Below are 26,138 nucleotides of genomic sequence, written 5' to 3' on the forward strand. Positions count from 1 at the left end.
AACAACCATGCTCTCCCCCAAGGGGGGGGGGCAATGACGGAACAGCCTCCGAGGCCTGGCCGGGGCAGAAGCCACATCGGAGTGACAAACCCCAAGCGGGAGCCAAAACAGAGCTGGCGAGGAAAGGCAGTCGACAGAGGCCGGCATAACACCCTCCAACCGAAAAGAAGAGTGGGCAACAGGGAAGCCATAGGACAGCTCAAAAGCAGAATCCCCGCTACTCTGTGAGACGCCCTGCTCACCGCCTCGCAAAAGGCAAATACCCTGAAGAACCCAAAGTGGAGGTCCACGGGACCTGGATAAATAGAGCACCCCAGAGAAGTTGGGTGACCTACCCGAGAAGAGCGGTCCGAACTCGGTAGCAGATCAGACTGAAGCGCAGAGGGCACCAATAGGAAGGACTCATACCACACTGCATCCGAGAGGAGGAAATGGTAGCAGGCGAGGGAACCGTAGTCCCGCCAGAGCCAACGTAGAAGTCGAGCGGCACTGCAGACAGCACTCTCGACCCTGTGACCGCTTGCGCAGGGAAGCAATGTCGCGGGAGGACGAATGGGTATGCATCTAGGAAAGGGCGGAAGAGGGGCGCATACACTTGGCCAGCGCTGTATCCCGGGAGATGGCAAGGGTCCGCCTAGAAGGGGAAACATGCACCTGGCCAGCACCGCAGCCGGGGAGCGCGACATGCCGCCTATGGAAGGGGGGCATAGCATGCGGCCAGCACTACTGTATCAGGCTGCAGCGTCCTGCATAGCCATTCCGTTATTTATTTACTCCGCCATGGAGTAAATAAATAATAAAATTATTATAAAATTATAAAAAAACACAGCCTCACTGAGGCAAGCAAGGGGCCACCATACAGGGGCACAGCCTCGCTGAGAGGCAGGAAAGGGGCCAGCCATACAGGCCCATTAGGAAGCCCAGATCATAGAGGGTGTGCTCTAGATGGGAGCCGGCCCCTAGATGGCCGGTACCCAACAGGTTAACAAAGATCCGGCCTGGGGGGGGGGGCGGCGCTGCGATCCCCTGGGGGCGGGGGAACCTCCAGGCGCGAAGAATTTGGGGGGAACCCTGAAGTCCAGCACTGCACACCCTGCCCTGATGGACCGGGCGCCCGTAGAGGAGGGTCAGGGGCAGCTAGGCGCGGGCCCCCTGGCCCTGGATCTGCGACCGGTAAGGGGGAGGGGGACCCTGGAACCGGGTGCCTTGAAGGTAGAGAAGGGACGCCGGCATAACCCCTGTGTCAGGGGCAGCTAAGTGCGGGTCTCCGGGTCCTATTGCAGAATTCCTCCACAGCAATCTGCATGTCCTATGGAGGGGTAGTGTATTGTCGCCCTGCGGTCACCAGTTTGGTGGTGGTGTGGGGCTATATGATTATAGTGGGCATATGATTCCAGAAAAATGGTTGTTCACCTACGGCACCCAGCCTAGGTCCAGCAGGGACCAGTATGGGGGTCCAGCACGCAGGAGACCGGGGAGGGGGGAACGTAGGACTGGAGAAGCCACTCACTCACCACAGCCGTCTTCACCCTCGGTCCGTTCCAGCAGGGTCGTCCCTTCAGCTACTGGCACCGTAGTGGCAGGATGCTGGAAGAGGGACTTGGCGTGCGGGCGACCCTTGCGCTGGCGGGATGCAGGGGAGCTGGGCTGCCCTGGTCCACCTTGCCTTCTGTGGGGGAGGCAGCAGTGCGGGAGACCGACACTGGCGCAGCTCAACCCCGGGAGAAACAGAGAGGTCTAGTGCGTCTCTGTTGTCCCTGATGGTCTGAAAGAAAAAGTAAAAATCAAAAACTAAAACAAGGAGAAAACAGCCCTGCAGAGCAGGGAGTGTTTTGCCTCCTTGGACACTAAGCAAAAACTGGCAGTCTCTCTCTCTCCAGGCTGAGGGTATAGCTGTGGAGGAGGGGCTTAACAGTTTTCACTTAGTGTCACGCCTCCTATGGAGATGAGCTATACCCCAAAGTCTTCTGTGTCCCCCAAGGAAACTGGGCGAGAAATGTTATTTAAAAGAATGAATGTATACAGTAGATCACAGCACCAATTTTTCTGTATTTGAACAGAAAAGATGAAAAAGTACCATTGAGACATCCTCTCCTGTAGCTCTCTCAGTACATCTCTGTTCAGTTCATACAGCTGTGGCAGGTAGTACAGGATCTGGTTTAGGGTCTTGTCCTCAATCACTGGCTTCCCGAGATGTTTGGAAGCTTGAGCCACAGCATAGCGGAAATCCTGCCAAAGTAAGGATAACAAACCTTGGTCTGAGCAAAGTCATTTCCTCCACATAGAAACAGTACATGCAAAGCATTAATACAATTTACTAGAACACTATGAGACTTTTATAGGATGAGGAATAAGAAAGAAATTACGTCAAAACCATTGAATAACGCACCTGTAAGAAAGAATTTTTGTGCATTGTTAGGGTGTGTTTACTACTACATTTAGAATGAGAAACTGGTAAACTCCGCAATTTTCACCTTGGTTTCATATTGCAAGCACATCCTTCCAGCAGGCTGTTCCAGTGTAGAATGCTAGGAATCGTCCAGACACAGACCTCTTTGCCAGGTTTTGGCCAGATCTCCGCTGGACCCCATTATAGTTAATGGGCTGGACAGCATTCTGACAGTGACCAGCAGTGATGGATCAGGCAGTCTGTTCCCAACTGGAACAGCCTACTGGATCTGTAAAACCCTAGTATGAAACTAGCCTTAAAAAATACCTGACAAAATAGGGCAAAATGATGGCCACCAGTGGCATACCTCCAATAGAGGCAAACCACGCAGCTGCTATGGGAGAAAGGGGCCAACGGACCTCATTATAGTCAATAAGGTCTGTCAGGTGCTGTCGGTGTCCATCATGTGACAGATCACTCTTTGGCTTGCATTCCATTTTCTGTTAGGATGAAGGAACAGAAGAACAGAGTGCCTGATGCAGATTAGTATATATTTCTCCCATTTACTTCAACCCAGGGGCCAGAGGATGGTTAAATGTCTCAGCAACATTCTTTCTAGACAAGAAACCAAATTTTCTAAACAGTAAAAGAGTAGACAGCAAGTAACTAAATCTTCCACACAGGACAAGAGAAGACCTACTTTAGTGTTCACAATGTCAGCTCAACTACAAGGAAAGCACTGTGCTATGACTTTCCACACACCAACTTCATTACTAGGCATTTCCTCACGGATTCTTACTTAGGCCTCCTTCACGACCATATGGCTTTTTCAGTATTTTGCGGTCCACAAAAAATGGATCTGTAAAAAATACGGATGTCCGTATGCATTCCGTGTGCATTCCGTTTTTTGCGGAACGGAATATCTGGCCCCTAATAGAACAGTACTATCCTTGTCCGTTATGCGGACAATAATAGGACATGTTCTATCCTTGAACAGAATGGAAATGGAAAGCGTACGGAGTACCTTCCGTTTTTTTTGCAGATCCATTAAAATTAATGGTTCCGTATACGGAACGCAAACTGGAAAAAAAAAATTATTTAGCCATTTGCCCTCGGGCAGCTCATGAATTTATTGGTAGCTGGCAATGCTGGTGTATGCCGATACATTGTTAACCAAAAGATATAACGGACCAAAACATGGGCTCCCAAGTAAACCTAATGCCGTGTTGTATGATCCATCTAGATCTGTTCTGTGCCCTGAAAGGCTTGGAACTGGATCAGTTTGATAATTTCGTTAAGTATATTGTAGCATGTAGATGACTGTGCACCCATATTTTCAACTATTTTTGCCCAACATGATGTAAGCTCTACATAGGGCCATGACAAAATCTTATTTCATTCTATACAGAAACTGAAGACTACACAAAAAAATACTAAACCTTGCTTTTGCACATTTCTAATTTCATGTATCCTATGTAAGGGTACTTTCACACTAGCATTAGAAGTTTCTGCCTGCCGGATCCGGAAATACGCGTACAAACGGATCCGTCTGACAAATGCATTGAAATACCGTCTCGCTGATGTCTTTCGGAAAATGGATCTGCACAGACAAGGAAACCGGATCCGTTTTTCCAGAATACTTGGTACCGGATCCGGGATTCATACATTTCAATGGAAATCCGGTTTTCCGGCAGGTGTTCTGGAATTTTGGCCGGAGAAAATACAGCAGCATGCTGCGGTATTTTCTCCGGCCAAATACAGTAAAAGTGATTGAACTGAAGACATCCTGATGCATACTGAACGAACTGCTTTCCATTCACAATGCATTAGGACAAAGCTGAAGCGTTTTTTCCGGTATTGAGCCCCTAGGACGGAACTCAATACCGGAAAACTTTAACGCTAGTGTGAAAGTACCCTAAGCATACACAAAGAGTTACTAAAGCACACATTCTCATTAATCACAATTATAGCCCTCCACTGATCAGGCTAGGCAGCCTTTCAATTTACTTCAGTTGCTGATGTAACTTGACTCCAGGAAACATAATACAAATGATTAAAGTGACTGTAGCTTGTGAATAGCAAATATCACATTTGTTATAAGGCTTGGGCATTTTCCTATAAGGCTTAAGGCTTAAATGGAAGGTTTCATCAGAAAATAACTTATTTTTAAAGAATTCTGGTGATGTTATTTTAAATTTTCCATGTCAATCAATATATTTAAACAAAAAACATAAAATCCTGCAGTTTTCACATTGGCCACTAGGCCAAACAACAGGCGCCAATTCTTGGTCTGTGCAGATCATTTTACTGCCGTTATTTGCTCATGATTATGGGCAGGATTACAATGACAGATATCACCTCTGTGTATAGATACAACAGGATCTTCCATTCACAGAAGGTGATTGTCAGAGTTCATGTATTCTTTCCTTGTACAATGACCTCTGCATTGCCTAGAAAACTCTCCTATAGAAGTCAATAGGGTCCCCTCCTGAACATTGTGTCTATGGCCCATGGGGCTGCCGTAAAGCAATTGTCTTAATGCTTTCTAAATTATGTTAAGAACAGCTCAGGCAAGATGACTGCCCCCACAGGATACAAAAATCTGTAATCAGGAAATGATTAGAAAAAAAAAAGGATAAGTGTCACTATCTGGTTTCAACTGGCAGATAACATTATTTTTTTTTGGGCTTTTTGAACTATATTTTTAGGCGAATATGCCAGCTCCTGTTGATACTAGGAAGTCTATAGAATATATCAAATGCAGGACAAACTGGCTTTTTTGTTGTGGCGTTTTTTTGGGTCGATGGCATTTTTTTGAAAGTGCAGCGTGTTCTGGTTCTCACCTTTTCCCCCTAACTACCATGCATTTTTTTTCATAGACCTGAATTGTTTTTTTTATTTTGTGCCGCTTGAAAAACACAAGTGCCAGTGTGTGTTGAATTTTTTTTACTGCAATTTTTTATAGTAACCTATTGTTCCCATGTTGCTCTACAGAGAAAGTGACATTACAGGGGGGTACATACTTTCGTATAAAACAAAAAAGATGATGAAACACATTAGATGGGCAAAAATGCCTCAAAATCACCTGCATTAGGCTAAAAATAGACTACACAAAAACACTTACCAAGTTATTTTTTTTTTTTTAAAGCGTTTTTTCTTTTGGGGGGGGAGGGGGGCAAAAAAAAGTTCTTTAGCCAGAATCACAGGGGGCCACCAATTTCAATGGGATTCATGTAATGTATCATGTCAATGAGGAAAATCATCAACTGGCTGTGTCCACCAGCCTTAAGGCCTCTTTCACACGGGTGTCGCGTGTGAGGGCCGGACAAGATGCGGGTGCGTTGCGGGAAAATATGCGATTTTTCTGTGCGAGTGCAAATCGTTTTAATGCGTTTTGCACATGCATGAGAAAAATCGGCATGTTTGGTACCCAGACCCGAACTTCTTCACAGAAGTTTGGGTTAGGTGTTCTGTAGATTGTATTATTTTCCCTTATAACATGGTTATAAGGGAAAATAATAGCATTCTTAATACAGAATGCCTAGTAAAATGTCCATTGAGGGGTTAAAAATAAAATTTTTAACCCCTCAATGGACATTTTATTAAGCATTCTGCATTAAGAATACTATTATTTTCCCTTATAACCATGTTATAAGGGAAAAATAACCATGTGATGGACCATCTGATGCGCGCAGTGACGTCACCACAGGTCCTTTTCATCAAAAAAGAAAGAAGGCATGCCAGGCTGAGCGTTCAAGTAGATTAAGGCGAGTTTATTAATTTTTTTTTTCATTTTTTTAACCCCTCCATCACTATTTTACTAAGCATTCTGTATTAAGAATGCTATTATTTTCCCTTATAACCATGTTATAAGGGAAAATAATAAAGATCGGGTCCCCATCCCGATAGTCTCCTAGCAACAATGCGTTAAAATCGCATCACATCCGCACTTGCTTGCGATTTTCACGCAGCCCCATTCACTTCTATGTGAAAAAAAGCACAATATAGAGCTTGCTGCGATTTTCACACAACGCACCAGTAATGCGTGAAAATCACCGCTCATGTACACAGCCCTATTGAAGTGAATGGGTCCGGATTCAGCATTGGACCCGTACGGAATTCTCACCTGTGTAAAAGGGGCCTAAAGGTTCACTATTTTTTCCAAAAACTTTTCATATGGCATAGAGACATATCAAAAGTTTTGATCAGTGGGGGTCTTAGCCTAGAACAAGGGGTGAGAAGAAAGCGCATAGTGCATGCTCTCCTTGTTGGTGGGGATGGAAACGAGATGAGCCCATAGACTTCTCCTGCAGTGTAGGTGAGAGCACAATATACTCATCTTTCCTCGCTATAGAGATCTGTGGGGGTCTCAGTACTCAGACGCCACTGATCTAAACTTTAGATATGGGGGGGCATGGCCTGGCTATGGAGGAGTAGAGACACACATCGCCTCAGCTCCTGCCCTTGGATCTCTGGAGAGACCTAAATACATCTTTATACATCACTATCAGCAGCAAGATGGGACCCAAAAGACTGAAGAAGATTATGCCTGCATCACCCAGCCAACCCGAGAACCCCATACCGCAGGGCATTGAGAAGTTTCTAACCCTCAGATCTCAGCGCGAATCATCGGCACCATCTTCCTGGGATCCCCGACAGGAAAGACAAGCAGAGACCTCCAGAGCTCTATCCCCACCTGAGGAGTCAGCGGTCCGGGAGCCTGACGACCTAAAAGTCAAGACGCTGTCTCAGAACAGCGCAGCAATGGCTGCAGAGGTAACGGGAGGGAGCAAGGCGCAGGGGTCACTTACCTCACTGCCATGCCACCAGCCTCAGGAAGAGCGGGAAACCGCCATTACATTAGAGCCATCTGATGCGTGGGGAGAGGGAGAGTGGGAGAATTCCCCAACATGTGAAAACATCACATCTAATCCTCCATCCCCTAAGGCACGCTCAGCCTTTTCTGTGTCTGGGACTCTAACATGTCACTTAAAGCTTCTCAGCATGTCCAGGAACCACCCACCCTCATTGAACGGAGAGATCTACTCATAAGGGTTTCCTCCATTCCCACAAAGGATGACATGGAGGCTTACGTTTCCAGACTGAAAGATGGGTACAAAAATGAGGTCAATAACATCAAGAGTGAAATACTCTCTATAGGGGAAAGAGTAACCTGTGTGGAACAAGACATGGGGGCTGTGACTGTTAGACAGGATCAGCAAGATTCCAAGATGGAGTCCCACACATACCAACTGTAATACTTCGCAGATTTGCTCGATGATGTTGAAAACAGAGGACGCCGTAATAATATAAGTGTGAGGGCACTACCCGAATCCGTGGCCTCTAAAGATTTAGACTCCACCTTGCGTCTCATCTTTAATGACATTCTACAAGTCCCGCCTGATAATCTATTGGAATTAGCTAGAGCCCATAGAGCCCTAGGACCTAAACCATATAGTCCAGATAGGGCTAGGGATGTTATATGCCGCGTTCATCGTTACCAACTGAAAGCAGCCATCATGAATAAAGCCAGGAAGGCTGGTCAAGTGTTCTATAATGACACACCAATACAAATACTAGTAGACCTATCCTTGATCACTTTGCTGAAAAGAAAAGCCTTACGCACTCTATTGGCAGTGTTGCAACAGCGCAAAATAGCATACACTTGGGGATTCACTTTTTGGTCTACAAGTTCGCTCGAGTGGCAGGGTGGTGACATTACGCTGCCCTAGATATCGGCTGCCCTAGATATCACTCCGGTGAAGATACTCGAGTGGCCATCTCTGCCAACCGGCCCCACAAGGGAAACAGCCCCACTCCCTCAGAGAGCAACAAAATTTCCTGGCCCAAAAAAAAAAAAAAAAAAAAAAAACGCGGCACACCCAGAAGCTCAGATGAGGTAGACTGCTCTCCCACTAAATGACTCCTTGGGGAATGTAATTCATCATATAAATCAAGACCAATTGGACTTACATAGTTTATTCCAAAGTCTCTAATTCGAAAAATGCAACCTACAGGCATAACACTCAAGAGAAGTGGTCTACCTATGTGCTTCAAGCTAACAGACTAGGAATATCTAACTACCTTATCTGATATTGTAGACTCATTCTTCCTGAGGCTACTCTTATGTCAAGAAATCTCCTCTGGGACAGCATAGAATATGCAAAAGGAGGCCTCACATATCCACATAATCCCAAAGGGATGCACTTAAGATACACATCCAGACATTATGGTTGCTGGACCGAAAATTCCTGCTATGGCCTTAGCCTAAAGATATATATATATATATATATATATATATATATATATATATATATTATATATCTCTCTTTCTTATTTATAAAGGTTTATATATAACCATTAAGTATTTCAGCCAATCACCTATGACAACAAGTTAACCCAGATGTACCAGCCATAGGTGTTAGGCTATTTAGGGTGCAATTCAATTGTATTGCCAGACAAAATGCCTATGTCATGAGAAACTTCATGAATCTGGGGGATGGCCCCATGCAATTATGTAATGAGACGCTAAAACATATGATTGATGTCCATCCTCAGCAGTGTAGATAGCCTGACTCCCCACACGAGACCACCTTTCAGCGATGAGAATTTCCTCATGGGCGCAAATAAGAGCTTGGATGATGGCATTGTGCGTCCATGTCATAATAGATTACATAAGCGATGAGTCATATTCACTTGCTAGTGGCCACCGACTTAAACACGACTCCTGGTAGTGCTCAACATGATGTGATGGATACATAGGCTAGAGCTCTTGCGTCCGGTATATATAGCATCGGTTAACCATTTCTAGCCACCTCGCGGGGACCCGTTTTATAGGGACACTGGTTTCTTCACTGAGAGGGGAGGGACTGCCTGAGGATGGTTCCCCGCGATTATGGCACATAGCAGAATATTGGATGGACATAATGTCAGATATACCATACTTAATGTTCATACTTTTTGCTATTACACTGCGTGCAGAATTATTAGGCAAATGAGTATTTTGACCACATCATCCTCTTTATGCATGTTGTCTTACTCCAAGCTGTATAGGCTCGAAAGCCTACTACCAATTAAGCATATTAGGTGATGTGCATCTCTGTAATGAGAAGGGGTGTGGTCTAATGACATCAACACCCTATATTAGGTGTGCATAATTATTAGGCAACTTCCTTTCCTTTTGGCAAAATGGGTCAAAAGAAGGACTTGACAGGCTCAGAAAAGTCAAAAATAGTGAGATATCTTGCAGAGGGATGCAGCACTCATAAAATTGCAAAGCTTCTGAAGCGTGATCATCGAACAATCAAGCGTTTCATTCAAAATAGTCAACAGGGTCGCAAGAAGCGTGTGGAAAAACCAAGGCGCAAAATAACTGCCCATGAACTGAGAAAAGTCAAGCGTGCAGCTGCCAAGATGCCACTTGCCACCAGTTTGGCCATATTTCAGAGCTGCAACATCACTAGAGTGCCCAAAAGCACAAGGTGTGCAATACTCACAGACATGGCCAAGGTAAGAAATGCTGAAAGACGACCACCACTGAACAAGACACACAAGCTGAAACGTCAAGACTGGGCCAAGAAATATCTCAAGACTGATTTTTCTAAGGTTTTATGGACTGATGAAATGAGAGTGAGTCTTGATGGGCCAGAGGCTGGATTGGTAAAGGGCAGAGAGCTCCAGTCCGACTCAGACGCCAGCAAGGTGGAGGTGGAGTACTGGTTTGGGCTGGTATCATCAAAGATGAGCTTGTGGGGCCTTTTCGGGTTGAGGATGGAGTCAAGCTCAACTCCCAGTCCTACTGCCAGTTTCTGGAAGACACCTTCTTCAAGCAGTCGTACAGGAAGAAGTCTGCATCCTTCAAGAAAAACATGATTTTCATGCAGGACAATGCTCCATCACACGCGTCCAAGTACTCCACAGCGTGGCTGGCAAAAAAGGGTATAAAAGAAGAAAATCTAATGACATGGCCTCCTTGTTCACCTGATCTGAACCCCATTGAGAACCTGTGGTCCATCATCAAATGTGAGATTTACAAGGAGGGAAAACAGTACACCTCTCTGAACAGTGTCTGGGAGGCTGTAGTTGCTGCTGCACGCAATGTTGATGGTGAACAGATCAAAACACTGACAGAATCCATGGATGGCAGGCTTTTGAGTGTCCTTGCAAAGAAAGGTGGCTATATTGGTCACTGATTTGTTTTTGTTTTGTTTTTGAATGTCAGAAATGTATATTTGAATGTTGAGATGTTATATTGGTTTCACTGGTAAAAAGAAATAATTGAAATGGGTATATATTTGTTTTTTGTTAAGTTGCCTAATAATTATGCACAGTAATAGTCACCTGCACACACAGATATCCCCCTAAAATAGCTAAAACTAAAAACAAACTAAAAACTACTTCCAAAAATATTCAGCTTTGATATTAATGAGTTTTTTGGGTTCATTGAGAACATGGTTGTTGTTCAATAATAAAATTAATCCTCAAAAATACAACTTGCCTAATAATTCTGCACTCCTGTATACCAGCTCTAGGCATGCAATTCTAATACCGCCACAATCTATTTTATTATGCCACAGTAGGACAATTAGGCTCGGGGACTCAAGATATGCGAGTCCTGTTAATTACACGTTTGTTTACTTTTTTCTTCTCTATATACAGAAAATTACAGGTCTGTTATACCTAATTGTTACACATCAAGTGATGTTTTTGTTCTACCTTACAATATGTTCAGAATATTTATTCTTGGTCTCTCCATGATGATCAGAGGGGGGTAGCTCCTCTTTTGAAAGTCCGCTTCCACTCAGGGATCACGTCTCATTGCAGCGGGGACACACATATTTCTTCCTAACCTAGTACTTTATCCTTATTCATTCCTTCTACCCTCCCCCTTCCATGGCTACTTTGAAGCTGGGATCTTTAAATGTTCGGGGATTTAGCACCCCCCAGAAGCGGTCACAGATTTTGTTATCATATGCATAACCAAAAAGTGCAGCTTTTACTGCTACAGGAAACACATTTAAAAAAAGGTCATATACCATCTATCCGAGATAGATATTACTCAGAATGGTATCATAATCAGAGTCCGGATTCCAGGTCCAAAGGCGTTTTTCAATAGCCTTGCACAGGTCTGTGCAGGGGACGGTAGAGGATGTTGAAATAGATGGAGAGGGGCGCTATATTTTTATCAAACTGAGGATACATTCTAGTTTATTTACTGTTGTCAATTGGTACTTACCTAACCAAAAACTTGCTTTCTACTTGTAGATCTTTCTTGGATCAACTGGCTGAATTTGCGGAGGGACAGGTGATGATCGGCGGAGACTTTAACATTACATTGGACCCAACAATGGATTCAAGTGCAGGTCAGGGCATCTCTCCTGGACGGCAGTTGAGATCATTACTTTCACATCTTCACTCTCTACAACTCGTGGATGTATGGAGAATTCTATACCCACAAGGTAAAGATTACACATTCTACTCTTCTCCCCATAAATCTTATAGCCGCATAGACCTTTTCGTCACCAGTCACCACACACTAGCGTGGAAACCTAAGGCATCCATTGGAGATATTCTCTTTTCAGACCATGCCCCCATCAATTTTTCTATAGAACTACCTGACTCTGTCCATAGACCATGGAATTGGAGACTGAACGATAATCTCCTTAAAGACGCAGTTTGTGTTGCAGACATTCAAAAGACAATAGATGACTTCCTCCACGTACACTCCACAGATAACCCCTCCATATCAACACAGTGGGAAGCACTAAAATGCGTCCTTAGAGGAACGTTTATCAAACATGGTTCCAGGCTGAAAAAAGAGAAGGCCCATAAATTACTCACATTACTAACGCAGGCTCACAATCTAGAAATGCAACATAAAAGAACCTTATCACCTACAACCCACGTAGAGTTACTAAAAGTCAGGGATTCCATTAAATCCTTAATCGACCAAAAATATAAAAGATATATAGACAAAGGAAAAATATTATTTTACGAATTCTCTAATAAATGCGATAGACCGCTAGTGTGACTGTTACACCCTAGTACAACTCAAACCTTCATCCCTTTTATCAAAAAAACAAATGGTCACAGTACTCATAATCCCATAGAAATATTGGAAGTGTTCCATTCATACTACTCCCAATTATATAACATAAAAGGACAGTTCTCGGATCTACCCTCTTCTGCTCTTAATACCCGTATAGACGAATACATTTCTGAAACAGCCCTACCCACAATATCAGAACAGGATAAGGAGGCCATGGACTCAGACTTTACAAATATGGAAGTCACCCGCACTATCACAGAATCACCCACAGGGAAAAGCCCCGGCCCAGATGGCTTCACACCTGCCTTTTATAAACATTTTAGAGACCTTCTCTCTCCCTTCTTGACGAAGGTCTTCAACAGTATAGACACAAACTACTCATTTGTCACCCAATCCATAGAAGCTCACATCAGCATCTTACCTAAACCTGGCAAAGATCACTCCGTCCCCTCAAATTACAGACCTATATCTCTAATTAACATAAATATCAAAATATACTCCAAAATTCTTGCAGATAGATTATCTCCTTTACTCCCATCAATAATACACTTAGATCAAGTGGGTTTTATAAGAGGCAGGGAGGCACGAGATAACACAATCAAGACCATGCTTCTAGCCAATGCGGCGAGAAACGATGCTTCTCCTCTATGCCTATTATCGATTGACGCCGAAAAGGCATTTGACCGTGTCCATTGGAGCTTTATGGACGCTTCTCTGAGACAAATAGAGTTAGGTTCTAAATTTATGAGTAGAATACATGCGTTATATTCTACCCCTACAGCCAAAGTAAGAGTAAAGGGACTATTGTTACCATCAATAAAGATACACAATGGCACTAGACAGGGGTGCCCATTATCCCCTCTATTATACGTTATTGTGATGGAACACTTGGCCAAGGCTATTCGCACAAATCCCTCAATACATGGGATCACAGTATAAGACAGCTTTATATGCAGATGACCTAATGCTTTATGTCACTCAACCACATATTTTCCTCCCTTCAACTTTGAAGGAATTTGAACGCTTTGGACACTTAAGCAACTTCAAGGTCAATTATACAAAATCGGGCATCCTTAATATATCCATCCCACAACAAGAATTTAGCAATTTACTCACCTCGTTCCCATTTAGACACCAACCTTCATCAATAAAATACCTGGGAGTGCAGATCCCAGTGGACCCTGATTTATTATATACAGTACAGACCAAAAGTTTGGACACACCTTCTCATTCAAAGAGTTTTCTTTATTTTCATGACTATGAAGGCATCAAAACTATGAATTAACACATGTGGAATTATATACATAACAAACAAGTGTGAAACAACGGAAAATATGTCATATTCTAGGTTCTTCAAAGTAGCCACCTTTTGCTTTGATTACTGCTTTGCACACTCTTGGCATTCTCTTGATGAGCTTCAAGAGGTAGTCACCTGAAATGGTCTTCCAACAGTCTTGAAGGAGTTACCAGAGATGCTTAGCACTTGTTGGCCCTTTTGCCTTCATGCGGTCCAGCTCACCCCAAACCATCTAGATTGGGTTCAGGTCCGGTGACTGTGGAGGCCAGGTCATCTGGCGCAGCACCCCATCACTCTCCTTCATAGTCAAATAGCCCTTACTTTCAAAGTTTTCCCAATTTTTCAGCTGACTGACTGACCTTCATTTCTTAAAGTAATGATGGCCACTCGTTTTTCTTTACTTAGCTGCTTTTTTCTTGCTATAATACAAATTCTAACAGTCTATTCAGTAGGACTATCAGCTGTGTATCCACCTGACTTCTCCTCAACGCAACTGATGGTCCCAACCCCATTTATAAAGGCAAGAAATCCCACTTATTAAACCTGACAGGGCACACCTGTGAAGTGAAAACCATTTCAGCGGACTACCTCTTGAAGCTCATCAAGAGAATGCCAAGAGTGTGCAAAGCAGTAATCAAAGCAAAAGGTGGCTACTTTGAAGAACCTAGAATATGACATATTTTCAGTTGTTTCACACTTGTTTGTTATGTATATAATTCCACATGTGTTAATTCATAGTTTTGATGCCTTCAGTGTGAATCTACAATTTTCATAGTCATGAAAATAAAGAAAACTCTTTGAATGTGTCCGAACTTTTGGTCTGTACTGTACATTAAATTATCTCCCTTTATTAGAGCGGACAGTGGAAGATTTATCCAATTTTAACAAAAAGGGGTTATCCTGGTTAGGACGAATGAATGTCTTAAAAATTGACATTTTACCAAAATTCAGTTATATCTTTCAAACAGTTCCCCTACCACCTCCTCCTTCATTTTTCCGCACCGTGCAGACCTCAATTATTACATTTTTATGGGGCTCCTTAAACTCTCGAATCGCTCTCACTACATTGAATAGACCTAAACTCTCTGGGTGGGGCGAGTTTACCAGATTTTAAGTTATATCACGCAGCTTCCTCATTTCTCAGGCTCCTAGACTGGCAATACCACAGTGATTCAAAACAGTGGGTTCAAATAGAACAGTCCCTTTACCCTTTTCCCCTCAAACATGCTCCACGGATCGACACAGATGTTCGTCCTCAGCTCAAAAAAACATAACAAAATGACACAACAAACCCTAAAATTATGGGACTCCTTCGTACGGAAAGGCATATGCTCTAGAAAATTCAGCCCACTTACACCAATCTTTCACAATCCAGTCTTTCCAGCTGGTATCAACAGAGATTCTTTTCTGGGGTTACAGGCTTCTACAGACACACGCTTTTATCACCTCTTATCAGGGGCTCTGCTGCCGTCCTTTCATGACCTGTCCGCAAAAAATCCAAATATCCGTTTATCCTGGTTGGAATACGAACAAGTAAAATCCTATATCTCCTCAAAGGGAGAGAAATGTTCTCTGGGGACATTCCTTATCCAAAACCGAAAAACTATTTTTACTGTCATCTCCGCTGACTCACCTGATCTCCTTGCTATATCAGAATTTGATAGAGGACTCATACAAGGGCAAACCGAGTTTTATCTCGGGATGGGGACAAGAATTAGGTACCTCTATAACAAAAGGAGGACCAACAAAAAGCATTTATATTTTTCCATAAATTATCAATGGCCTGCTCAGCTCAGGAAAAAAACTATAAGATAATGGCACGGTGGTATAGATACCCAGTCAGACTGCATAGGATGTTTCCTTCTGTCCCAGAATCCTGCTGGAGATGCGGAACGGAGAAAGGAACCATGCTTTATGTCTGGTGGGGGTCTAGCAGGGTTAAACCATTCTGGGACACAGTCTTCGAAATATACAAAAAGATGACAAAGAAGCCAATAGAAAACGCACCTCAGATAGCGCTCCTCTCCATCTTACCGGGCTCCATTGCATTTCAGAAACAAAACATCCCAAGATTCTATGTCTCCGCAGCTAGATCTGTGATACCCAGACATTGGCGCACCACACATGCACCTGATGTCAGAGAATGGTATCAAGAAATGTTACCTATAACTAGAATGGAGGAGATCTCCGCTGAAGCCTCCGGCCAATCAACCAAATTTTATAAAAGGTGTGGTCGCAATGGATTGACTTTCAGGAATCTCCAGAACTTTTATCAATACTCACAACGTGAGTGGCTGATCTTAATGCCGTCTTCCCCCTTCTCACCCCCTTTTTCCCTACTACCTTCCCCACCCTCTTTCTTCTGCCCTCTTCTATTATCTTCTCTTCTTTTCTCCTCTCGTTCGTTCATGTTACTCTATGCTCAGTATATATTTTTTTAATAGTATTTATTTATCTTTTTTTCAAATAAATAAAGTACAACAATCCCTGAGGGGGAAACAATTCAAGGACAGCACGCAGGCCGAACACCAGATATCAATTAGATACAAACTTCATATAAATAGCATTCCTACAGGTGAGACCCAATAATACAGTCGTATATGCATATGGTTCAGTATGCAGTCTCCCCTGGTCATATAATTGGTATTGACATCTAGGAACGACACCCATACACTCATTCATTCACACGTACTCATTCACACGTCTGGGCAATCCGTTGTTCCACTCGGGTTCATCCTCAAGCCGTACCCTGGTCTTGCACCCATATTCCCCAAATCTTATCGAAACGATCGTGCACTATTCTGGCCGCATACGTCAATTTATACATCTGAAGATCCTTATTTATAAGTTGTGCCCATTTTTCAATTGTCGGGCGTGTAGGAGGTTTCCAATTCAACAGAATTATTTTCCTACCATAAAACATCAACAGCCGGAGCAATTTCCTGTCTATGCTCAGTATTTACTTATGAAGAAAGAACAGGGGATATACCCCACGCACTACAAAACTTATCGTACTATAGAAGTTTTTTTTGCTGAAAGTATACCCTTGTTGTTATATATGTAAACCATGTGTATTATTAGATACTGTCTAACATGTTACTTGTATAAACAATTGAATTGAATAAAAACAGTTTAAACATAAACTTTAGATACATAGTCTCTACAACACATCAAAAGTTTTTTAAAAAGTTATTCACCATTTAACAGCCATGGCTATGTTCACATTACGCTTGTGATATACATTTGGCGTTTATGCCGGGAAAGCTCTCTACGTACACAATAAGGTTATGTTATACCTTTCTGATGGGCTAAGTCAAAAATAAAAGGGCATGAAATAGCACGTAAAACTATGTTATTCCATACAACAGCATCTAGTAAAAAAGTACACATTACACTTTTTCCTTTCACAAGGAGATCCTATGGGAGATGAATACCATAGGCATCCATCAAAGGCATCTGTTTAATGTATATATCATGATATACAAATTAAGCGGAGTTCATAAACATGTGAAAAGAGCTCATACACTTCAAAGTAAATGTATCAACATTCAATTTTAGAATGTGATCAAGTAACAGAATATTACACTTAAAATCTGCTAAGTCATGAACTGTACATGCAGATTATTGCTAGGCTTTTCCTGTATGAAAACATTTACAGATGTGGCTTACAACTGAAGCAGGTCATCTGCACGCCTTGACTCGCCTACGCTCTAATGTACACCATCTATTCTCCAGAATGCTGAAAACCTCATACATAACACTAGGGCCTTTATTGTATGCTTTTCCTACAAGTCGCTCAGATTTCACAATATGCATAAAAATCTACTACACCATGTTTTCCTTCATTTTAATAGTGGCTTGGGGGATTTAAAAATAAGATTGTTCTGTTTTTAGTTTCAGCAGGAGAAGAAAAATTGAAATCTCCAGCATTTCCTGAAAAACAGGAAAGGTGAATGGCGAACCTCTCATTAGTACTTGTTTCCTGGCAGAATTTATTGCTGCTAATCAAGCATGAAATATCTACACCATACAACTATTGGACAGAAATGGGCTAAATCATTGTAGATTTTTCTTACATTTTAACCTTGTATGCATATATTATCTGGATTACTTATTTTAGGTAGTATGCATATCATTTTCTTTACTATATGTGTTATATGCATTGATTTCATGATATCTCCCAAACAATACTATTCCTTTAATCCAGCATTTGATAATCCCAAAAATCACAATCTGGCACTTGTTTCCAGCACAAAAATATATTATATAATGTAGAATTTCACCAAAAGCAAAAGACTCAGCATAGAAAACTGGTTAAAGGACAGAAGATTTTATTATATTGTTGTCTTTACCTTTTTAAGGCCTGTTTCACACTTGCGTTGTGGCTTTCCACTTTTGAGATCTGGCAGAGGATCTCAAAACCGGGACAAAACGGATCAGTTTTGTCCCCATTCATTGTCAATAGGGACAAAACTGACCAGGATGCATTCCTTTCCATTTTGCTGCGTTTTTTGACCAGACACAAAACCGCTGCAGGCTGCAGTTTTTTGTGTCTGGTTTGCGAAATGGAACAAAATCGGATCTGGCATGAAAATCAATTTAAGTTAATGGTGCAGAATCCATTTATTTTTTTTGTTAGCTAAAAAGACGGATCCAGCGCCCATTGACTCACAATGATTTTCATACCGGATTATATTTTTTATATTTTTTTTCAGTTTAGACTTAATACAACCGGATCCGGACGAAACAGATGCATCCGGATGTATTAAATGGCACAGATCCGTTTAATTCATTAATTAACAACTCAAGTGTGAAACAGGCCTAAGGCCTTTCTTACCAAATAATTTATACCCTTACAAATGTTACAATTTACTGTGACTGACCAATAATCTTAAACTGCAACTGCACCCCCAACTTGTTAACATCAAACTAGAACCTGAGCCAATCTCAATATTAGTCTTGGTTCAGTTTTTTGGTGTTGTATTTTGTTTAAAGACACTGTCCGTCCAAAATTAAAAATGAATTATGGGAAATGGGATGTGCAAAAAAAAAAAAAAAAGAGGAATTACTCACGCTTCACACATCCCACCATTATAGCGCTATGGGCAGACTGGAAATGATGATATTCCATTACCATTTATGTGACCGTTGCTGCTGATCGCTGTCCTCAGAGCAGTCATGTGCAAGAACAGTACATCACTGCAAAGGCTCAGCGGTCACATGCTATTCCGCATGTAATCACTGAGCCCAGTGATTGGCTGCAGCGGTCATGTAAATGGGAATGGCATCACCTCCAATTCAGAAAGGACCAGAAATGGTGGGGACTGCGGCAGTGGTGTTTGAACAGTGGAACCCCCTGCCTGTAATTATTTTTTTTATTTTGGCCAGGTAACCCCTTCAATGCATTAAAACTGGATTGTTTTTTTTTTTAGCTTTACAAGAAAATGTATTCGTTTTTAGTCTGTTCTTTTCCGACATTTTAAATAAATATAGTGGCAATGCCACTATTTTATTTAGGTTTTTTTCATTACAGTCAATAGTGATGGATGAATGAAAATAATAAGAAAACAGATTGTGATCCATCATTCCATTGACTGTCACTTAGAATTTTTATAAATGTGATCCCATAAAAATACATTTTTAATAAAAAATCTATGAACATTAGTGGGAAAAAAAACAAACAAATGTGATCTAGGCTGACTGCAGAGGTAGCGACTGATGTGTATTGCTGTACTTTCAGTAACTGCATCAGCATTACACCTTCTGCAGCTGCTGTGCAGGATTTAAAGCTTTAGATAAACTTTATTATATTTACAAGCAGTCAACTTCCTCAGCAGTCCTGGATTTCCTCCTGATGTAATACTAGTGATAAGCCAACAGTCCCAGCAATCTCAACACCAGCTGTCTCCTCAGACTACAGTGGTGACTAAAATTATATCATTTGTATGGAGGTCTTTTTCTAATGTTCAGAGGTTCTATACAATATATAACAGTATTGTTCTTTTTTTACATTATAAAGCATGCATTTCAAGAGCTTTACTAGATAGCCTGATAAAAAGTCTGATGTCTGATAAAAGGTAAACTTAAAGGGGTTGTCCCGCAAAAAATATTCTATAGTGTTCAAACCAGCACCTGTATCTGAATATTTTTGTAATTGCATGTACTTAAAAATTTTGCACAGCTGCTGAGTTAGTCAATAAAATGTATCTGTTTAGCTCCACCTGCCTCTTTGACCTGCTCACTGAGATGGCCACACATGCTCAGTTTCATCCTTCAACTGCCTCCTGAGCTGTGATAGGAAGAGCTGAGACACGCCCCCGAGCTTCAGCATAGAAGACACTCCCTTGAGCTGTCAGCTTGGTATAAATCTAGCAGAGCAATGAATGGGGAGATCTCTGGATCCATGTGAGATACAGGGCTGGTTCTTGCTTTGTTAGAAGTCGTCGTGCACTATATGATGTCTAATTAATTTTTTACATTAGTCATGGGATAACCCCTTTAATTAATATAGTTTGCTCATTTGCACAAAATCAGGGCCTCTAAATTTACATAATGTGTCATCAATAAACTACAACTTGCACATCCTTTCTTTTAGCTATCAGAACTAATAAAGAGTCACTGCCATGGATGAATGTGAAGAAAGGATCATGATTGAACTTGAGTATGAAGATGGTTTGTGGTTAGCTGTAAAGGTGTTTTTTCAGTTCATTGAGAAATATGTAGAAGAAAACAGGATACGGTTTGTGGAACAGAAGAATACAAGTCATTTCTATTATACTTACTATATGCAGGAGTTTAAGGACATCCACAAACCTGTTAAATACAAAACATATTCAAACTTGGTAAAAAAAAAAAAAAAAATTACAAAGCAAATCAATGTCTAAAGGCTATACTTACACTTTTTCTGAGCTCATGATCTCCTTGGCAATGTAATAAATCTTGGTCTTTAGTCTTGGCTTTTTTTCCTGTTTTGTGAATGAAGTAACAGTTTGTTAATATTTCCCCATGTATGGAGACTTTTGAATAACTATATTGAGGCATGTTCAAAATCAACCTCAGGCCCCAGTGTTTTGCAGTCTTGATACCTGGATTAAAGGGAGTCTGTCATCAGCATTTCACTTTTTTAACCCTTCCCATAGCTCCCTAGCATGCTTACAGTTAATAAAAACGTTACCTCTGGCATCAATCCTGGACTTATAGAACCATCAAAAACGATCTTTATAACTTATGCAAATGAGGGCTCGTAAGTGCCCAGGGGCGGCGTTACACTCGTAGGTGCCCTGCTTGCTCAGCCTTTTCATTGCGTCCCCCCGCCCCTTCCTACCCTCCGCCCGCCCATCCTTTCCCTCTGACCGCCTTTCTACTAACTTGTTATTCCGCCGAGATCCCGCGCCTGCACACTCAGTCCGTCAGCCGGCGCACTGCCATGCCCATTCCTTGTATGGCATCACAGTAATTAATGCGCCAGCTTTGCGCCGTTGGCCGGCGCATGCGCAATAGTTACTGTGATGCCGTACAAGGAATGGGCATCGCAGTGCGCCTGCGCCGGCCGACGGACTGACTGCGCAGGCGCGGGATCTCGGCGGAAAAACAAGTTAGTAGAAAGGCGGTCAGAGGGAAAGGATGGGCGGGCGGAGGGTAGGAAGGGGCGGGGGGATGCAATGAAAAGGCTGAGCAAGCAGGGCACCTACGAGTGTAACGCCGCCCCTGGGCACTTGCGAGCCCTCATTTGCATAAGTTATAAAGATTGTTTTTGATGGTTCTATAAGTCCAGGATTGATGCCAGAGGTAACGTTTTTATTAAATGTAAGCATGCTAGGGAGCTATGGGAAGGGTTAAAAAAGTGAAATGCTGATGACAGACTCCCTTTAAGGCGGTTAATCCATCTAACCGATCTTTAAATGGTGCCAAAATACATAATATTTAGGTATGTTTCCAGAGTTAAAGAGTGAAGACAGACCGCTTTAACTTTGGACAAGCCTGCAGTGCTGTGCCGTGGATGTAATATTCCTGCCTCTTACTTCTCATCATCTCATTGCCAACATAGTAACTAGATTGCCATGCCCTTGGTGAAAGCAATTATGCAGTAGTACACATTTGCTAACTTAAAATCTGTGGCTAGATTTCATGCATGCTTTGCTTGCAAGACCAAAATAGGTTTATATTTTATTCACAACAGATCATAGAACACATATTAGATGTTGAAAGTGAGAGATCTTACCGTTTTATGAAACAATTTACTCATTTAGAACTTCATAGCAGCAACACATCTCAAAAAAGCTGACAGCGGCAAGAAAAGGATGGGAAAGTAAAAAGTACTAATAAAAAAACAGCTCTGTATATAAAAAAAAATATAAAAAAAAAAAATAATAATAATAATAATAATAATAATAATAATAACAACTCTCCGAAGCAAAGGTTCACCAATCTGTGAAAACGTGCATCTAAGGGTACTTTCACACTTGTGGCAGAGGATTCCGGCAGGCAGTTCCGTCGCCGGAAACTGCCTGTCGGATCAGTCAAAACGTATGCAAAACTAAATGGCATTTGTCAGACAGATCAGGATCCTGATCCGTATGACAAATACATTGAAATGCCGGATCCGTCTCTCCGGTGTCATGCGGAAAACTGGATCTGGCATTTATTTTTTTCACATTTTTTTGCGGTCTGAGCATGCGCAGACCGCAATGCTGGAACACTCGTGGCCAGATCCGGCATTAAGGCGTTTCAATGGGAAAAAATGACACATCCGGCAAGTGTTTTGGAATTTTGGACGGAGATAAAACCGCAGTATGCTGCAGTATGATCTCCATCCTGAGAAGTCAAAAACACTGAACTGAAGACATCCTGATGCATCCTGAACGGATTGCTCTCCATTCAAAATGCATTAGGATAAAACCAATCAGTTCTTTTCCGGTATTGAGCCCCCTAGAACGGAACTCAATGCCGAAAAAGAATAAGGCTAGTGTGAAAGTACCCTAAAACTTGTGAAAAAATTTCAGAAAAATGTTCAACATAAAATTGCGATCCCTTCATCTACAGTACATAATATCACCAAAAGATTCAGAGAATCTGGAGAAATCAATTTGCACATTGGATAGAGCCAACAGTCAATATTGGATGCGCAAGATCTACAGGCTCTTAGACGGCACTGCATTAAAAACGGGCATGATTCTGTACTGGAAATCACTGCATGGGCTAAGGAATACTTCCAGAAATCATTGTCTGCTGGTTCAACATGCAATCTACAAATGCAAGTTAAAGCTGCATCATGCAAAGAAGCCATATATCAACACAATCCAGAAACACTGCCGTCTTCTCTGGGCCAAAGCGCATTAAAAAACGAACTGAGGAACGGCGCATGTGCGCAGTTCCCCGGAGTGAATGTGTGCCATGTGAGCTCCATGCCATACACTGCTAACGGACCTATTTAGCGCTGCCAAGCAGCTCCACTAGATCCACCTGGACCCCCCTCACCTTAAGGACTATAACTAAGTCCAAAAAGGTACCCGGAGCTGCCGCATCTGAGCCTTTATTACAGTCCATTCCTATCATCTACGCTTCGCAAGTGGCGTCCAAGATGGCGAACCCCTCCTCTCCAGCAGGTAATTAGGCGCTGGATCGAGGAACGCCGAGCTCCCCGTCTCCAGCTCCGGCCTCTCCAATACCGGATCCTACGTCGCAATCAGAGTTATTCCAGAATATAGACGCATGTTTAAAGATGAGCTAGCCAGGCAGTAGCCGAATTCATACGGCAAATACAGAAGCTAGGCCAGCGAGTAGCAGATGTAGAAGCCCGAACTGAGAGCCTGGTAGACGCTGATGTTTCAGACAGGCAAGATATTAACTTGATTTCAATTCTTCTTGGCCTTTACCCACAACTCTAGGCCCTACCTTGTCAGGTCCCTGGAAGAAGGCAAGGACACCCTAACTAGGGCGGGCATCTCGATGGAGTTCGCACCACCTCGGACCCCCAGACCGGCGTGTTCGTGGATCACTAAACAAAGTCCTCCACTGACACCACGACCTACCACCTGAACTCCTGCTGGCGTGAGCGTGATGAACATATGCTGAATCTATCAGCTTGATTGCATGCCTAACTACACTCAGGTTTTTCCTACATATTGTTTTTTATTTGTACTTTTTCCTCTTTCTTTTTCACATATTTTTTTATTGTTCAGGCTCTATTAGTTCCAACCCTCTCCAACAGCGCCTAAATCAGGCCACTAAAATCCAGACTAGAGAAGGCCAGGTTACTAGCAATCCTGATAATAAAAAAAATACAAAAAGTTGTCATAAATCCTATCAGGCTCTATATAAACATAGATCTCCCCCTCCCCAGGCCTCTATTGATTTGTTTTTTGCAAAAGCCAACCTGTCAGGGGTGACCCAGGAATTTCTTGACCACCTTAAAAGAGATATTACTGACATGGAAGTTGACATGGCGATCAAGCGTCTCAAACTGGGGAAGGCACCAAGCCCAGATGGCCTTTCCACTCTCTAGTATAAAAAGTACGCCCCTATTATAGCTCCGCACATCAAAAATTATGGCAACTACCTACTCCAAGTTCATGTCATGCCAGCGGAATTTTTGGATGCTCTCATCACAGTTATTCCGAAGCCCAATAGAAACCATCTCTCTCCAGCAAATTATAGACCGATATCCCTCCTTAATCTAGATGCCAAGATCTTCACATCCATATTGGCCCATAGGCTAAATCAGCTACTACCACACCTAATACATCCCGATCAGGTGGGATTTATCCCGGTCGAGAAGCCCCCGATAATGTGCGTAAAATCCTCAAAATCATTTTGTGGTCCCATCAACAGCGGGTACCCCTTCTTTCCTTGAAAAAGCATTTGACTGGCTGTCCTGGGATTACCCGTTTGCGGTCCTTGGGAGGATGGGTATCCAGGGCCCATTTGTTCATGCCCTTACTACCCTATATTCTGACCCATCTGCATTTCTCAAATTGCCTACAAATAATCCTTCTCCCATTAAAATAGGCAGAGGAACACGGCAGGGTTGTCCTGTCTCCAGCTCTTTTTGCCTTAGCCATTGAGCCCCTAGCTGCCCTAATAAGACTCCAGATATCAAGGGGGTCACCATAGGTGGCCACGAGATAAAGGTGAATCTCTTTACTGATGACCTTTTTCTGACAATCACCAATACAGCGGTCTCACTCCCTAATCTAACCACCTTGCTGAGGGAATTTTCTACAGTGTCCGGTCTTCAAATAAACTCTTCAAAATCAGAGGCTATGTATTGCAATACCCCACCGTCTACATCGCCCTTGTTGAAAGGGAATTTGGCTTTCGCACTTGTCCTGCCAAACTTGCCTATCTTGGTATTCATCTTATACCCCACATCTCTGGTCTGTACAGATCCAACTATACCCCCCTCTGGCAGGATATTCGGGCTGACCTTATTAAATGGAATTCCCCATTGCTCCCCTGGATAGGGCAGATTCATTCCATCAAAATTGTTATATTGCCTCGTTTGCTTTTTTTATTTCCATTCATTACCATCCCGGTACCCATAACTGACCTCCGGGCACTACATCATGCTTTTTTCCACTTTTATATGAGCGAGCAAACGTCCACACAATAAAAACTCACAACTATGTTCTTGCACAAGAGGTTGGGGGGTATTTTCTGTTCCTAACTTAATAAAATACTATAGGAGCGGCCCGTTTAGCCCAGCTCTTTCTTATTTCATAGTCGTCGTACACCCCCTATCTGGGTAAATGTGGAAGCTATCCTCATAGCACCTCACACTTGGCCCATGTTATTATGGGTTCAAGCGCACTCCCAACTGACCTCAAAACTAGTGCTCTCCTGACATTCTATACTATTCAGCTGTGGAGATCAGTACACTTTAAATTTGGACTTCAATCTAAACTATCCCCCTGCTATGTAACTCAGACTTTCCCCCCCAACTGTGAATGCCAGGGAGTTCTCCTGGTGGTCTGCCAGAGGCCTAACGCGCCTACATGACTTCCTAAGTAGAGGGAAGGTGATGTCCTCTGAACAAGTGCAAAGCAAATATTCCCCACCACAATCCGAGGAATATCGGTTATTGCAAATCTTGTAATTCTAGCAGACCATGACGAGAACCACTCAGGATGCTCAGTCCTCTCCTTTTGAGCGTTTCATCCTACAGTCGGGCCAAAAGTTTTGAGAATTACATAAATATTGGAAAAGTTGCTGCTTAAGTTTTTATAATAGCAATTTGCATATACTCCAGAATGTTATGAAGAGTGATCAGATGAATTGCATAGTCCTTCTTTGCCATGAAAATTTACTTAATCCCAAAAAAACCTTTCCACTGAATTTCATTGCTGTCATTAAAGGACCTGCTGAGATCATTTCAGAAATCGTCTTGTTAACTCAGGTGAGAATGT

The 26,138-nt window shown here is 42.5% G+C and overlaps 1 protein-coding gene across 1 annotated transcript in view; it reads right to left on the bottom strand.

Annotated features, from left to right (window-relative positions):
- FGD6 (FYVE, RhoGEF and PH domain containing 6) overlaps window positions 1–26,138 on the bottom strand; it is a 90,812-nt gene that overhangs the window by 26,350 nt on the left and 38,324 nt on the right. Inside the window, exons 4-6 of the mRNA XM_040408919.1 lie at window positions 20,632–20,699; window positions 20,517–20,547; window positions 2,078–2,229 (exon numbers count right to left, since the gene is read on the bottom strand). Coding sequence (XP_040264853.1) covers window positions 2,078–2,229; window positions 20,517–20,547; window positions 20,632–20,699 — 251 coding nt within the window. The remainder of the gene's footprint in view (window positions 1–2,077; window positions 2,230–20,516; window positions 20,548–20,631; window positions 20,700–26,138) is intronic.

This window comes from Bufo bufo, chromosome 1 (assembly GCF_905171765.1).
Source record: "Bufo bufo chromosome 1, aBufBuf1.1, whole genome shotgun sequence".
Taxonomy (NCBI): Eukaryota; Metazoa; Chordata; class Amphibia; order Anura; family Bufonidae; genus Bufo; species Bufo bufo.